Here is a 15,564-nt window from a genome sequence, read left to right as displayed (position 1 = left end):
ACCACCTCCCCTCCCCCCCCACCAGACCACTGGCAGGTTAGAGGACACTGTCAGCTTGTCGGTACCTCAGAGGGCTCTGGCTTCATTTGAGGGAAATGCCTGCTGCCAGGATAAGCATTTGCCACATAAAATTTAGGCCCTCAGAAACGCTCTGACCCAAACTTTAGCACCAGTTTTTCCCCCATTTCACTTTCTAGGAATAAACAAAAAAGAACCCTGTCCAGAGGCAAGTGACACATGCCTTAAACTTGCTGCCATCCTTAATTTCTTCATCCCTACACTGCTTAAAAGACCAACATTCGCACTCTTCATTTTAAACAGGTTCCTGCCCTCAGCCTCCATGGCCAATGGCAAAGACTGCTATTTCTGAATGGATGAGAGAGACTCCTTCATCTTCTTGGTCATGGTGGGAATGAGGTTCATATGGTCATCCACGCACTTGGTCACACAACTCTCCAGCTGCCGCTTCACCGGATGCTCTTTGCTCCCTGCATCTATGGAGTCTTTGGCTTTGTCGTTGCAATGCATGGTGCACCGGGCCAGGCGGTCCTGGAACTTCTCCAACTCGCTGGTAACCAGGGCCTGGGCTTGAGCCAGAGGTGCGTGGCAGCGCTCAATGCACTGGTGCACCTGCTGCACGGACGCCTGGCTGTCCTCACAACAGTCAGCGCTGCACCGGAACATGAGGCCCTGCATCTTCCGGATATTCTCTCTCTCCAGACTCTTCACCATGGTGTCCACCGCCTCCTGCACCCGAAGCTGCTGCACGTCCGCCATGGCGACCCCGCCGAGGGTTTCTTGACCTTCCCCGTTTTGATAATTCACTGGAACGACTCAAAGAACTCAGTGAGGTGCTCTCCTTAGGATTCGTTCCCGGACAAAGGATACAATTCCATGCCAGCCCCGTGAAGAGACACATGGGATGAGGTCTGAGAGGGTCCCAGACACGGGGCTCCTGTGTCCTCACCCCAGGGAATCAGGACATGTCAACTTCCCATCCGGCTGATGAGACTGCCAACTGGGAAACTCACCTGAGCCTGATAGGTGGGGTTTCATTATGTTGGCATGACTAATTGGACGGTCGGCCACGTGACTGAGCTCGGTCTCCAGCCCCTCTCCTTCCCCACAAGTCAGACTCTAGCATGGCTCACAGCCCCAGCCCTTAAGTTACATACTGGTAGCTGGTGGTTCCGGCATGGCCAGCCCCCACCCCAAGGCTACTAGTCACCCTGAGCTCAGATGTGGTCCAGGGCCCACCATGAGTAACACAGATGCTCACTCCCATCCCTGAGGCAACCCAGAGGATTGAGAAGCTGCTCTCAGAGCCTAGGGTGAAGATTCGGCCCGTGATCTATTCAGCAACAGCTCGATATTCAAAATGCACTGGGGATTGAGTTGTTCCATGTTATTTCTAGTAAATCAAAAATTATGAAGTTCTAAGTTCTCTCTAGAATTGTGAAATGAAGCTTATACACAGGCACACCGTTTTATGCCAGGTCACTGGGAGCTCACAGTTCCCATAGTTAACACAAACAGAGAATTTTGCACCTTTACGCAGATGAAAGTAAGAAAAGTGTTGGAATTCACACACACACACACACACACACACACACACACACACACACGTTTAAAACTAAAAAATACGATGCATCGGACGTTGCACATTCGGTTAGTGGATATATATTTTGAGCCTAAAGAGGACCATCAGCATCTAGTGAGCGCGCCTCGCAGGCACAGAGAGTGAGCTTGCACCTCCGCGAACCGGTGGGCAGGGGGAGGAGGCCTGTGTCCCTGCTGCTGTCGGGGTTCCCTGTGACGTGAAGGAGGAAAGAGCGAGTTCCCCAGGTCTGCATCTCCCCCCAGACTCACTGCAGGTTAGAATCTGATTTTTCTGTTTGGATGGAAAGTTGAATTTTTAAAATTTCCTTAAACCCCTCTATCGCCTGACGGCTTCCGGCCAGATAGGGCGTGTCAAGCTCCATGAGCCCGACGGCTGCCATGAACACGTGTGAAAGGTCCAGGTGCCCCCAGACCTCCTTTAAAATCTCCACCCGGAGGCTTTGGGCAACCCCCCCCCCCCCCAGGACAAAACACCGGCTTTTCAGCTCCTGGAACAGGCCCCTCTCGAGGTCTGTTACTTGGGAGAGAAAATAAATAAGTCATCTTCCTGAGGCTCCAGCTGCCTGAGCTCAGTTTTAAAGGAAGCTTGTCCTGGTGGCTGAGTCCCATTCAAAAGAGGAACAGGGGGCCCTTCCCTGCGGGCTGCGGGGATTTTTGCAAATCACAGTGTCAAAGAGCCTCATTAGCATATGGCTTCCTTCGGAGCAGGGGCTGCGGCACAGAGCCCGGGAAACAGCTGTCATTACCGCCGCCTCACGGCCTCCCATCATCTTTATGGCCAGCGGGAGGAATTCAGACAACGCCTGGGCCGTTATTGATGCTTTTATTTGACATTTCTTTCGGCAGCATCCAGGTAGCAGAGACGGGAGGGCCCCACTGAGTGCGGGTGCGCGTCCGTTCGCTCTGGTCCCTGAGTGGAAGGGGAGGAAAGGCCAGGGCCTTCGGTGGAGGCTGCAGACAGTTGACATGTTAGCCGCAATTTAGGCCGGCGTGTCTGCATAGCGACGCTGGGGGTTGCTCTTTCTGCAAAGACTGTAATTTAAACAAAACGCAAATCGACTCCAAGGCAAAAGCTGTTCGTGGAAGGCCAAGCAGAAGAAGCCACAACAAAGTGAGAAAAGGCCTGGCCTGTGTGGTTCAATGGTTAGGTGTCGACCCACCAAGAGGTCAAGATTCAGTGCCCTTGAGGTCAAAGGCACATATCAGGTTGCAGGCTTGATCCCCCAGTAGGGGGCGTGCAGGAGGCAGCTGATCCATGATGTTTCTCTCTCATTGACGTTTGTATCTCTTTCTCCCTCCCCCTTCCTCTCTTTCTAGAAATCAATAAAAAAACCTTTCTTAAAAAGTGAGAAATGCTGGCACAGCCCCAGGTCCTGGGAAGAAGCTGTGGGGGTGTGGCTGGGTGTGGGGGTGGGGACGGAGACTTCCTCGCCCAGAGGGGTGGCCCTTTCCAGAGTCCCTGCCGTTTCCTGGGACCCACCGCGCAGGTTCCCCCGCACTGTGCACCCAGGTGACTCCACTGGCGTCTGCTCACGTGGCCCGCACCCGACTCCATCCTGCCCACTGCGCCGCCACCGAATCCCGTGCCTCCTGCCTGTGCGTGCCTTCCTTCTCCGCCTCTTTCCTAAATCTTGAAGGGGGTGTGTACCTCGGAAACTGTGGAAAGTGCTTTTCCAAGAGCCGCTCTGGCTGTGGGAGCCTTAGTATTCAGCACACAGGCCACGCTGCCCGCGCCCGGCAGCCCGCGGCGTTGGTGCTTTCGTGTAAAAAGGAGCCGTCATGTTCTCTTGTCCCCGAGATCAGATTGCTCCCAACCACCATCAATAACCTGGAAGAGGGCTCCGCCACTACCATGGAATTTATCAAATTCCTAAGACGGGCCTGGAATGGCTGCCTTTCAAGAGGTTTTGTTAAGAAATGGAAGTAGGGTAGATGATTTTTCTCCGCAGAGATCCTTTTGATTTGCAGGGAAATCTGTTCCCTGGGGCTGGCCTGAACCTCATGCAAACAGGCTGCTCTGGGAACAGCCTGCGGGGAGAGGCGAGGCGGGTGGGGCTCCTGGGTGGATTTCGCTGACACGTGGACGAGGGCAGATATGATTCAGGGCCATGGCCATGCTGAGAGCCACGGAGAGCGTTCCCTGGGAGAGGGGTGAGACCTGCATCCGAAAACCTCAGCCTGCCCCTCCCTTAGTCCTGCAGGCAAGAGCCCAGGGGAACATGGTGAGAAGCTCGTGTTGCTCTTTATAGAAACATCTGGGGCTCCTTCCAGCAAGGAGGGGTCGCTGACCTGCTCCCTGCGCCCTGGGAAGTCCAGCTGACACGGGCGGTGGGTGTTTACAAAGACAAGAAGGCTGTGCAGTGAGGGGTGCAGATCTTACCAATGGTGACCTCACCGGCCCGGGAGCACACAGAGCAGTTTGACCCGCACTGAGCTCAGAGAATGCTGGCTCTGGACAAAACTGTGCTCTCACCTGGCAAATTAAATTCTAGAAGCTCTAAGTCTGTTGCAAATGGATTTTTTTGAAAATCAGCATTTTTACTCTTTCTGCCATGAAGATGAAAATCAACATCAATGAAATGTCCAAGATGACAAGTGGCCATGTCCAAGACTACTTCACTTTTCCTTTCCTTCTTTCCTTTCGAAATGTCCAAGATGACAAGTGGCCATGTCCAAGGCCACCTCCCTTTCCTTTCCGTTTGTTAATCCTCACCCAAGGATATTTTCCCATTCATTGTTAGAAAGAGTGGAGGGAGGGGAGACACAGAGAGCGAGAAACATCAATGTGACAGATTGGTTGCCTCACACACATGCCTCAACCAGGGCCAGGGATCGAGCCTGCAACCTAGCTATGTGCCCTTGATGGGAATTGAATCCAGGACCCTTCAGTCCCGCAGGCTGACGCTCTATCCACTGAGCTAAACCAGCAAGGGCAAGCCACCTCACTTTCAACTCGTTAAGCCCGGCTGAAGCAGCCTTCTCATAGACTCTTCCTGTTATGCAGTATTAAAACTCGCTTTTTTGTTTTATTGGCCCAACTAAGATTTGTGTGAATTATTTTACATAAACTAGAAATCGATTTTTACACCAGCAAATTAAAGCTTAAAGATATTTTCTTCAAAATACATTCACTTTTATTAAAAATATTCATTTTCAATTAAAGCATAATTGTATGCAAATTACTATGAGCCTGAGTCAGGAGATTATAGCTTTCATCATAATTTTTGAGTCCATGGTAAAAAAAAAAAAAAGTAAAGAACCACTGACCTTCTGGACTTTTATAACTTATACTAGAGGCCCGGTACATGAAATTTATGCATGGGGGGAGAGGGGATGTCCCTCAGCCCAGCCTGCACCCTCTCGCAATCCGGGACCCCTCGGGGGATGTCCGACTAGATCCGGCCTAAACCAGCAGTCAGACATCCCTCTCATAGTCTGGGACCATTGGCTCCTTACCCTCACCTTCCTGCCTGCCTGATGGCCCCTAGCCACTCTGCCTGCCTGCCTAATGCTCCTAACTGCCTTTGTCTGCCTGACTGATCACCCCTAACACTCTGCCTGCCTGATTGCCCCAGCCCTTTGCCTGCCTGCCTGATGGCCCCTAACCACTCTGCCTGCCTAATAGCCCCTAACCACTCTGCCTGCCAGCCTGATCTCTCCTAACTGCTCACTTGCCTGCCTGATTGGCCCTAACTGCCTCTGCCTCGGCCCCTGCTACCACAGCTTCATCAAGAAGGATGTCCGGAATGACATCCAGAAGGCCGTTTGGCTGTCCGGTCTAATTAGCATATTATGCTTTTATTATTATAGATGATCAAATTTCCCAAGAGGAATTATTTGCAGTGCTCCTTTTAGATCGTTTAAATAGCATGCATTAAAGAAAAGAACAATGACCAAGCACTGCGGCCCTCACAAAACAGGTGACTGTGTGGGGTCGGAGCAAACTCACACACCCAGCCCAGGCTGCTTGAGGCCACAGTGTCACCCGGCCCTGCTGCCCGCATGCCCTCACGGTCCCTCGCCCGAGTGCTCAGGTCTCCAGGACATTGGCATTGGTCACTGTTTAAAAATAACCCAACTATCAAGACGGGAAAGCTTTTATTCTGGGTGATGCCCTCCCGGAGTGTGTGAGGAAGGGCCTTGGTCTCCTCAGCTATGAAATGAGGAGCTGAAAGAATGCCCACTAAGGTCTCCCCGGGGCTAATGAGCCGAGATGGCCATTCCCGAATAGCGAGAAGCCTCCTCTCGCTCATTAAGCAATAGCACAGCTTGGCTCCCTGAGTGTTTGGATTGTGGGGGGAGGGGTTAGGAGTGAGCTGAGCTCAGTTCAGAAAATGCCTCCACACCATTTCCTTGGCGTCTGGGCCTTAAAACAAGAAGGGCTTGGCCTAGAAACACCACGTTCCAGCTCCCATGTCAGCACCTCTATGTGCCCATCCACTAGAGGGCATGCACGGGTCATGTTCTTGCAGGGACCAGGCTAGATGCCCACTGCTCATCACAAGGACGCTTTCCTGGGAGCCCCAGCCACACACCCCCCCCAGGCTGTGCCCATCCTGGACAGCCCACCTCTGGCCCCGCCCAAAGAGAGAGCTTCAGGGGCTTGGGGACACCTCCAGCAGGGAGGGCAGAGGCTGGGGGGCAGGGAGACGCCGGCAGGAAGTGCACGCCTTCCCAATGGAGCAAAGAGCTGGTGCTTGGTCTGCCCCTGCGGTCCTCCTCCCACCCTAGCCCAGCCCACAGAGCCCCCCTTCTCGGCATCAGGGGCCTCTTTCTGAGGTTTGGGCTCCCACACTCGGCCCCGCCCTTCCTCTGCCGGGATGCTCTGGCCCACTCCCGTCCACCTGAAAAACCCCCACGGAACCGCAAGACCCGGCGCAAACACAGTCCCACTTACAAAGCTCTTCCCGGTTTCCCGTCGCGTGCCTGTCCTCCTCGCCACTTCCAGGGACTCGGCTCACACCCTCGCTACCCCAGAGAGAGCCCCCGAAGGCCAAGGCCGGCCTCTCACTGTGGATTCACCGGGCTTCCGGGCGAGGATCTAAAGGAGGGCCTGCGGCTGAGGGCCTCCCCGTGCGGCCTGGCTGCTCCACAGGAAGGTCTGGGGCAGTGGTTCTCAACCTTGGCTGTTTCTTTGTGATGGGGTGGGGCCACAACGTTAGTAGCAAAGACACAGAATTTCTGGAGGATGAGGCCCAGAAATCGGGGTTTTAAAAAGATTCCCAGGTGATTCTACTGTGCAGCCCAGGTTGAGAACCACTGTCTTGGGGTATTGGAGGGAGGGAGGGAGGAAGGGGGCCACAGACTGACCCCGACAAGCTCAGGGGAGGCCTGCGCGGCAGCCCGACAAACTCAGAGACCGGAAGTAACCACCTAGGAGGGTCTGAAGTTAAAACCGTTTAGCTTAAAGCAGTTCGTGGCGGGAGTCTTGTCCAAGGGCGGTATTTTTCCCAACAAAAGTCCATCTTCTCCTTAATTGAGACGCCCCTTGTCTTTTTGCACCCGGGACCACATACCTGGAAACATGCCTTGGCAACAGCGAAGGGCTTTCCTCTCCTCTGGGCCCCTCAAAGCACAAGCACCAGAGCAGAGACCACCCCCCCCCCTCACTGTTGTCGTGTTAACTGCGGACATTAAGGACCCTGCTCCCACCTGGTAAAAGCCGCACGTGTCCATCATTTTACCTTCCACCCAATCCCAGAGGTTCCCCTGCTTGGCTTTCTCCCGCCTCCCTAATCTATCACCAATGGAGTTCACGTGACCCACTTAGGTCTTCTCTTCTGATTGTCGTGTGTAAAATAAGGTACAAAACTGCCAGGTGCCGGAGCATTTTCTCGGTCCGTTGAGATTCCGCTTCCCGGCAATTGTCGTCAGTTGGGCTCAAATAAACTTATACAAGTTCCCTGCAGGCTTGAACAGTTCTTACGTTGAGAGGAGGAAGGAAGTGCGGCTGGAGGATACTGTCCCGACCACAGGCCCAAACACAGCGCCCCGTGCCAGCTGCGACAGAGCCGCCCGGGCTGCGGACGGTGACGAATGCCCAGCCGCTGGAGGCGCCGTGGTGGGGAAGGCCCATTAGCCCAACCAGGCCAGGACGCCCTGCTCCCGGGCCGCGGTGGGCGTCTCCGCCTTTTCCTGGCCATCGGCTCTTCTGCTAAAACAGACCAGGGGCCGGGGGCTTCCAAGCATCCGGACAGGAGAAGGGTGTGCAGGGAGGGCCAGCCGACGGAGTTCAGAAGCCGGCTAGGCCCTGGGGAGTTAGTTTCTGACCTTCCGGAGAGGTTGCTGGCCGGGTCCCCCTGGGGGTCCCCCCCTGCCCAGGCCTTCGAAGGGCCTGCTGCAGCGTCCAGCCGGCCTGAGGACAAGCAGTAGCCCTTGCAGAGGCCGCCGTCCAGGGCCCTTTACTGAGAGACGTCTCTCTCCAGGTTTCCTGCCAGGGCTTCCCGGCCCGGAGACCCGGTGTCCGTGTGGGGCGGGCAGAGCTGGGGCCCTCTCTCCCTCGGGCACATGTGTTGTTTTCCAGGACAAACCACAGAGTAGCCTCATTCTGTTCTGCACTGGAATCACAGGCCATCATCTGGTACCCCGGCAACTGCATCTTTTATTATTATTATTATTATTATTATTATTATCATCATCATCATCACCCAAGGACATGCTTAGAGAGGGAGAAAGAGACATTGATGTGAGAGAGAAACACCGTCGGTTGCCTTCCATATGCTCCCCGAGTGGGGATCAAACCTGCCATGCAGCCATGTGCCCTGACCGGGAACCGAACCCACAGCCTTTCAGGGCCCAGGATGATGCTCAGCCAACGGAGCCAGTCTGGCCAGCGGGCAGCAGCACATCAGAGGTTACAAAACACTGTCACGGCCCTGGGCTCTCTGGAAAGGACAGTGGACGCCCAGCAGAGGACCAGGGTGGAAGTCCCTGGTGGGACAGGAGTGAGCCCCCCTCCCTCTGGAACTGCCCTTAGCAAGACTCCATGAGCCACACCTAACCCCCGGCAGATAACACTTAACTTCTAAGGAGGAAAATAAAGAAACCAAAACTGTATTTCAATCATACACATAAAACAAACCGAATAACAATAAACCAAGAGAAGAGGAAAACAGACTGGAAAATGAAGATCTATAAATGTAATGATGTGTGATGAGGTGCTCCGTTAGTCAATAGAGAGCAGAATAGAAATATCTGATTTTCCAGGAGGCTCAGGAAGGCTACAGCTCCGGGGGAGGAGGCGGGGCGATCTGGGCTCGGAAACCACCCCCCAGCTCAGCCTGGGGGACCCCGGGGCCCCTCTTTATGGAGAGGCCGCCTGTTGCTTTTCTGTCATTATTATTGTTTTTGGAAAGTAATACATGCTCATAAGAAATGCAAAGAAGAAACACATTGTAAAGACCTGCCCACTGTAACCCGGGGTGGGCGCTGGGAGAGGCATTTGCATTCTCTGCGAGTGTTATGCACACATATTTACATAATTGAGCTTATACTGCACATGCAATTTTATATCCTGATTTTTTTACTGAATATTGTATAGTCAATTTTTTTTGCCAGTTGTTGACAATTTTCAAGAAGTCGAATGGTTCTGTAATTTATCTGTTGTACGATCCAGCACCATTTAATTATTCCCCGATCGTTGGACGTGAGATTTTTGCGTTTTTCCACTATTATGGCTAATATTGTGATGAGCACCTTTTCGGGGGAGTCTTTGATGGTCATTATGACTGTTTCCTGGGAATAGTTACTAAGAAAAGGAATCACTGAATCAAATTATATAAGCGGAAAAAGTCTGCAATAGCTAATCTGTAAGTAGCAGAAGCAGGCTCACTGCTCTCTTCCTTAATGGGCAATGACTACTGTCCTTATTTTTAAACTTTTCTAGTTCAGTAAGTAATGAATATCTCACCATTGCGGTGAATTGGTTCTCCCTAATCACCACAGATTTGGATCATGTTTGTGTTTATCAATACTTTCCTTGTAAATAACCTACTATTCCTTCAGCAGCTTTGCCAGAAAACAGAAGACAAAATCTTAAAGACCCCGATTGAAACAGCAAACATGCTCAATTAAGTAGGAATTGAGGGACATATCCTTGACATGATAAATATTCCTTAGTACCAAAGCCAAGCCCATACCTCATCAGAAAACATCTCCATACCTGTGGGCCATTGTAGTGGAGACATTAGCCAATGCAATTAGACAGGAAAAAATAATAGCGGGGCAGGAAGAAAACCCTTTCTGTTTGCTGTGATATGTGAGTATCCCCCAAGCCCCAAGAAAATCGGAATTAAAATAAAGTTATTAAACTAAAACTAAAACCTACAAAGCAAAACAAATTTTATACCATGAAGTATCATGGTATAAAATGAACATAATAATAAATAGCCTTTGCACAATAATAGCCTAACAGAAGAGACAGTGGACAAGTACAGAGCATTTAACTAGCAATAAGAAATACATAAAATAAACTTGGAAAAACTATGAACTTATATGAGAAAAATGCCAAAATACCCCTTTTAAAACTAAAATCAGACTTGCCTGAATGGAGAGGCATCTCCTGCTCTTGAGTAGTAATATTCGAAATGATAGAGGCCAATTTCCTCAGGTTAATGTATACATTTCCTGTGATACCAATACAAAGGCTAATGAATCTATCTTTTTCTGAAACCAAACAAGTAGATTCTACACCTCATATGGAAACTACTGCAAAATAGCTTAACAGATATTTTGAGCACTTAAGGGAGGCTTACTAGTTATTAAAAATATGATAAACAGATGAATAGAAGAAGCCACGGATCAATAGAAGAAAATAGAAATCCATAAATAAACCCAATTACATGTGAGAACTGAACACATATTAAAGAGAGCATCTCTCAAATCCGCGGGGAAAATATAAACGCATTTTTTGGTGGTGTTGGAAACTTGGCAGCCAGTTGGAAAAGTGGACTCCCCCCGCTCACAGCATTCACCCTAACACATTTCAACTGGATCTGGAGGCAAAAATAGAAATGTGCAAATATCAGAGGAAGCAGGAGTGACTGTAACCTGGAAATGAGAAACGCTTTTCTATTTGGAACTCAAATTTGGAAGCAATAACATGAAAGATTGATAAGCAGAATGGCATACTTTTAAAATTAGATGGCACAAATCACTATAAATGAATTCAAGATAAACAGCACACTGTGAGGAGATATTTACAACTGTATTCACCATGGAGAATAACATGTTAAAATTGCATGTTGATCCCATTTATCCCCTTTCAGATTAACACAGTTTATAAGCTTGACAAGATAGTGGGGGGATGGGCACCCTGGCAATGCTGGTGAGTGCAGAGGGAGTCACTGTCCCACGGAGGAGGACTCACACCTCAGGAAACGGCATGAGCACACACCATGGCCTAGTGCCACATGCCTAGGAGTTTCCCTCAAAGACCAATGCCCAGAAATATGAACCAACATTGGCAAACATTTAATGATTCCATCATCTTACATAGGAAATATGGGAAGCCCGCAGGGTGGAGGGTCACATGGCCAGGAGGCTGGAGAGTTGATGGGGGCTCTGTGCTGACATGAGGGATGGCCTGTTTGGTTTTTTAAGTGAAAAAAAAAAGTGCAAAAGAGTGAACATAGTACATGATCGCTTATGTCCAAATAGAAGCAGACAAAGGGTAACCGGTAATTTTCTATTCAACCACGTACATAGTGTACATTTGCATAAAACAAAAGTAAAGGAATAAAACGACAAGCTATAGAGTCAAATCCAAACAGAACTCCATGGACCCAAGTGTACAGCAAATTTATAATGAAAATCACACAATTCAGATATCGTGTAAATAGCATATGTTCAGTGTCCACCCTTCCTGGCATATACATACTCAGAACAGCAGGAGAACTGGGGCTTTAACTGGGTTTGTTGGAAGGGCTGATGACGCAGCGAGAGTGAAATCGCGTGTCGCAGGAGTGAGCAGATGAGCATGTCATAGTGGATGACATTGGGAGGTGGCGCTCACTGAGGGAGGGGGAGGGGAAATGCGGAAAGGCAGGCGGTGTGGGGACACCGGTGATGCTGGCTTTGAATTCCTGCCATCACCACAGACCCATGATTGCAAAGATGAAGTATTTAATTAAGATGTAGCAATCCTTCTTTCTCTAGTGCAGTGGTCGGCAAACTGTGGCTCGCAAGCCACATGCGGCTCTTTGGCCCCTTGAGTGTGGCTCTTCCACAAAATACCGACTTCTGTGCATGGGCCATGAAGTTTCAATCGCACTGTACGTGCGCGCCCGCACGTGGTATTTTGTGGAAGAGCCACACTCAAGGGGCCAAAGAGCCGCATGTGGCTTGCGAGCCGCAGTTTGCCAACCACTGGTCTAGTGTAATGGAAGTATGTATGTATATGTTTGTGTATATGACCTCCTCTATCTGTCCATTGAAAGGAATCAGGTTTCCTTGGAGAAATGGGTGACTCTGAGGCTGGAGAGGGAGAGCGCCCGTGAACCTGGGCACCCCGCCCCCCCCAAGACCCCTCTGGGCAAGCCCTTCCCCCCCTGGCTGCGTGCTCCTTCTTCAGTGCCCAATCAGAGTTCCTCGGGGGACATGCCCCTTCCCTAAGCCACACTCCCTAAAATACGCTTGTAATATTGTTGGGCACGGATCCACTCACTCAGCTCGCGTTGTACACCAGCTCCGTGACACACGATGTTTATGTGCTCATTACAAAAATGTTTATAGCAAAATAAAATGAATATTTCAAAAGGAGATTATGCATTTAATAATTTCTGTGCCCAAATTGTCTACCACTGGCATTTTCCAGCAACTGTAGAAACGGGACACACGGGCCTCCTGCTGGGTGACCCTCCGGGGGTCCTGCAGTGCCATGGCCCGCAACCCACTCCTGAGTCCCCTGTGGACAGATCTCCTGCCGCGAGCCACGCTTCTTCTTCCTTCTCATGCACACATGTGCCTTTACTCCCAAGTATTTCTCACTGTAAGGGGCACATTTAACCCACACGGCTCAGACCACCCAGCATCCTTGCTCTCCGTGAGAGCTCAAAGCATGTCCCATGTCCATGGTTCCAGTGGGGCTGTGGTCTTGGGTCCTGATGGCCCACACTGGGTCCCTGCTGCCTCCATCTCCGGTCCAGCCCTCCCCTCCCCCCAGCCTGGCCCGGCCTCTGCTGCCGACCTGCCCAGGTCCCACTCCTCACTGAGTGCCATCCAGGTAACGGAGAACAGCAGGATCAAATTGCTGGGTTGGTGACCTAGGGCAGTGGTCGGCAAACTGCGGCTCGCAAGCCACATGCGGCTCTTTGGCCCCTTGAGTGTGGCCACGAAGTTTCAATTGCACTGTACGTGCGTGCCCGCACGTGGTATTTTGTGGAAGAGCCACACTCAAGGGGCCGCAGTTTGCCGACCACTGACCTAGGGCAACAAGGCCCCAGAGTGACAGGTGACCGCGGAGAGAACGGCTCTGACCCTGTAGGAGAGACCGTGTGGACGCTCCCCCGGAAACTGACTTAGGTCCCTGCTGAGCAGGTGCTCTGGCCGTGGTCTCAGCCCCCAGGGACACTGGTGGAGGGAAGGGGGGCATGTGTCCTGCGAAGCCAAAGGGACCTCCGTGGCCCCGGAGGGCTGGCACCTGAGCCATCTAGAAAGAGAGGGAAGAGCCCAAGGACACACGTTCCCATGGTGGCCGGCCCCTTGGCGTGCTGTGCATGGGGTCAGGCAGCTTCAAGGGGCAGGGCCTGCATGGCCATGTGACCCTGACCTTCAGGCCACGCCCTCCAGCTTCCTGCCAATGCCCAGCTCTTTTCTCCAGAATCCCACAGCCCGCCCTGTCCTGCGGTGACGCCTCCCCAGCACTTCTTCCTACAGACCTGTCACAGGCAGAGCAGGTCCTCCATCCACCACCAGCCGGGTGGCTCCCGGAGGCCGGAGCCGGACACCCATCACCAGCCCTCTCCCTCCACCCCCAGCAACAGGCAAACACAACCCTGACCTCGGGCTGTAACCCCCATCCCCCAGGAGCAGGTGGGAGGCCTGTGTCCCCCTGAAGGGCCTGGCCATGAAGTGGGGAGCTCAGTGAGGCCTGGCTGCCAAACAGTTCACCCTCACCGTCCACCGGAAACCCGAGCTCCGGTCCAGGGCTGTGGGGCTGCAGCCTTCTCCCACGCCCTAACTTCAGGCTGACCGGGAGTTCTCCCTGTGTTCCTCTTGCAGAAAAACAAAGTCTTTCCATGAATTAAAAGTTTACACATCTCTGCTGAGACTATCAGCAAGCGTTTCTAAAGATGCAAACTCTTTTGTCCTCCTCTTGTGACTGGGCCTTCATCACAACTTTAAGTTTCAAGGTCCTGAGCCCAGAACAGGGCCGGAGGTGGCTGGCCCGGAGCAGTGGGGCTGGGCCCCAGACAACCCAGGACGCAGCTGCACCCGCGAAGGCAGTGCCCTGGTCGGAGTGCTGAACCTTGTCTTCCCAGGTGAACCCAGCTGTAGGCCCCACACCCAGGTTTTATCTCCATGGAAACGGGTCTACCCCTCACCGTGACAACCTAAACAACCAATGGGAATTAAATCAGAAACAATCAGAAACCTGGAACCAGCTGTGGGTGCGTGGGGTCTGAGCTGCCTGCAGGGGGCAGCCCGGGCTGGGTCTCACCTGCACCTCTTCCCAGAAAGCGCATCAGCGACTCGACCTAAAGACCAGTCTGGGCTCTCGCCCTCGGCACCCAGGGGGCTCCCAGAGGAACTCCTCCGGCCCATGGTGGCCCGGGGGGGTTGGGGGGACGTGGTTGGGTGCCCCCAGCCAGATATCTCTCTCTCTCTCTCTCTTACTTCTAGTGTTGATTTTTAAAAAAAGAATAGTTTATTGATTTTTAGAGAGAGATGGAGGGAGAGGGAGAGGGAGGGAGAGAAAAATGGATGGGAGAGTACAACATCGATCCTCTGCCTCCTGCACGGCCCCCACCAGGGATCAAGCCCGCAACCTGGGCGTGTGCCCTGACTGGGAATCCAACCCGCAACCTTTCGGGATCCGGGACGAAACCCAACCGACAGAGCCAGGGCCAGACCTTTCTCTCCTTATGTCACAGCCACTGGGACAGGGGCACCCCGCTCTGACTCCCCTGGCAGGAGCGAGAGTGGGGGGCGGGCGGGGAGGGCTGGGCCTCCTCTGCCAGCATCAGCCCAGGTGCCCACTCCTGCGTGGTCTGACGTCGGGGGCTGGAGCGGGGAGGACACCCAAGGGACCCAGTGCTAGGGCCTGGTTCCTGCTGTGCCACGAGGGTGCCTGAGGCCATTATTCTCTCCCCACATCTATGCTTTTGGAAAATTCCATCATCAAACCTCTTAAAGGCCTAGTTCCTCCCAGATCCTCATCTCGTTTGAGCACAGGGAAGCCTCCTTCTCAAACAAGGAGGGACAAAGGCTCAGGACGTGTGGCGTCTCAGCCACCTTGCCTGCCCGCCAGGGTGACACCTGCTACCCCGGTGCCGCGTCAGCCGCACCCCCTCCTGGACGCTCGCACCCTACGGTCCCGGTCTCTCCAAGTTGGGTCTGAATCACGGATCTCCACCAGGTCGGCCCACGGCCAGGCAGGGGCCATTACTCACCGCAGTCATGGGCTGGCTCCTTCTCCGAGCTCTTGGGCTCCCCGCTAAGAGCTCCTCTGAGCCTGTTGGCAAAGCAACCTCCCAAGTCACCAGGCTGACCCGGGCCCCTCGCCTCTCTGTCTGTGCTTTCCAACTCCGCTGCCCGCCTGGTGCCAGCACGCTGAGAAGGAGGTGAATGTGTGAAATATGCATGAAGCTCTCAGCAAGGCCGCCCGGGACCTCGTTCCCTCCCAGGAGCAGCCGCCACCACAGACCCCCTACGGCCAGCAGGGGCCAGGCCACTGACGGAGCGATGCCCCTGTGCCCTCCAACCAGGAGCTCCCGGCGGGGAGAG

General features: G+C 52.9%; 1 protein-coding gene across 1 annotated transcript; it reads right to left on the bottom strand.

Annotated features, from left to right (window-relative positions):
• Positions 1-6: 6 nt before the first annotated feature.
• On the bottom strand, positions 7-782 carry LOC102774911 (protein FAM136A). Its single transcript, XM_006754929.2, has one exon. It carries the CDS (start codon positions 775-777, stop codon positions 361-363), a length of 417 nt encoding a protein of 138 aa, XP_006754992.1. The 5' UTR covers positions 778-782; the 3' UTR covers positions 7-360.
• Positions 783-15,564: the final 14,782 nt, after the last annotated feature.

The sequence above is a fragment of the Myotis davidii genome, unplaced genomic scaffold (genome assembly GCF_000327345.1).
Source record: "Myotis davidii unplaced genomic scaffold, ASM32734v1 scaffold72, whole genome shotgun sequence".
Lineage (NCBI taxonomy): Eukaryota > Metazoa > Chordata > Mammalia > Chiroptera > Vespertilionidae > Myotis > Myotis davidii.
This window is presented reverse-complemented; position numbering and strand designations above follow the sequence as displayed.

Bases quoted from the DNA above. Each gene is read 5' to 3' on its own strand.
- LOC102774911 (XM_006754929.2), bottom strand. From the start codon at position 777: ATGGCGGACGTGCAGCAGCTTCGGGTGCAGGAGGCGGTGGACACCATG.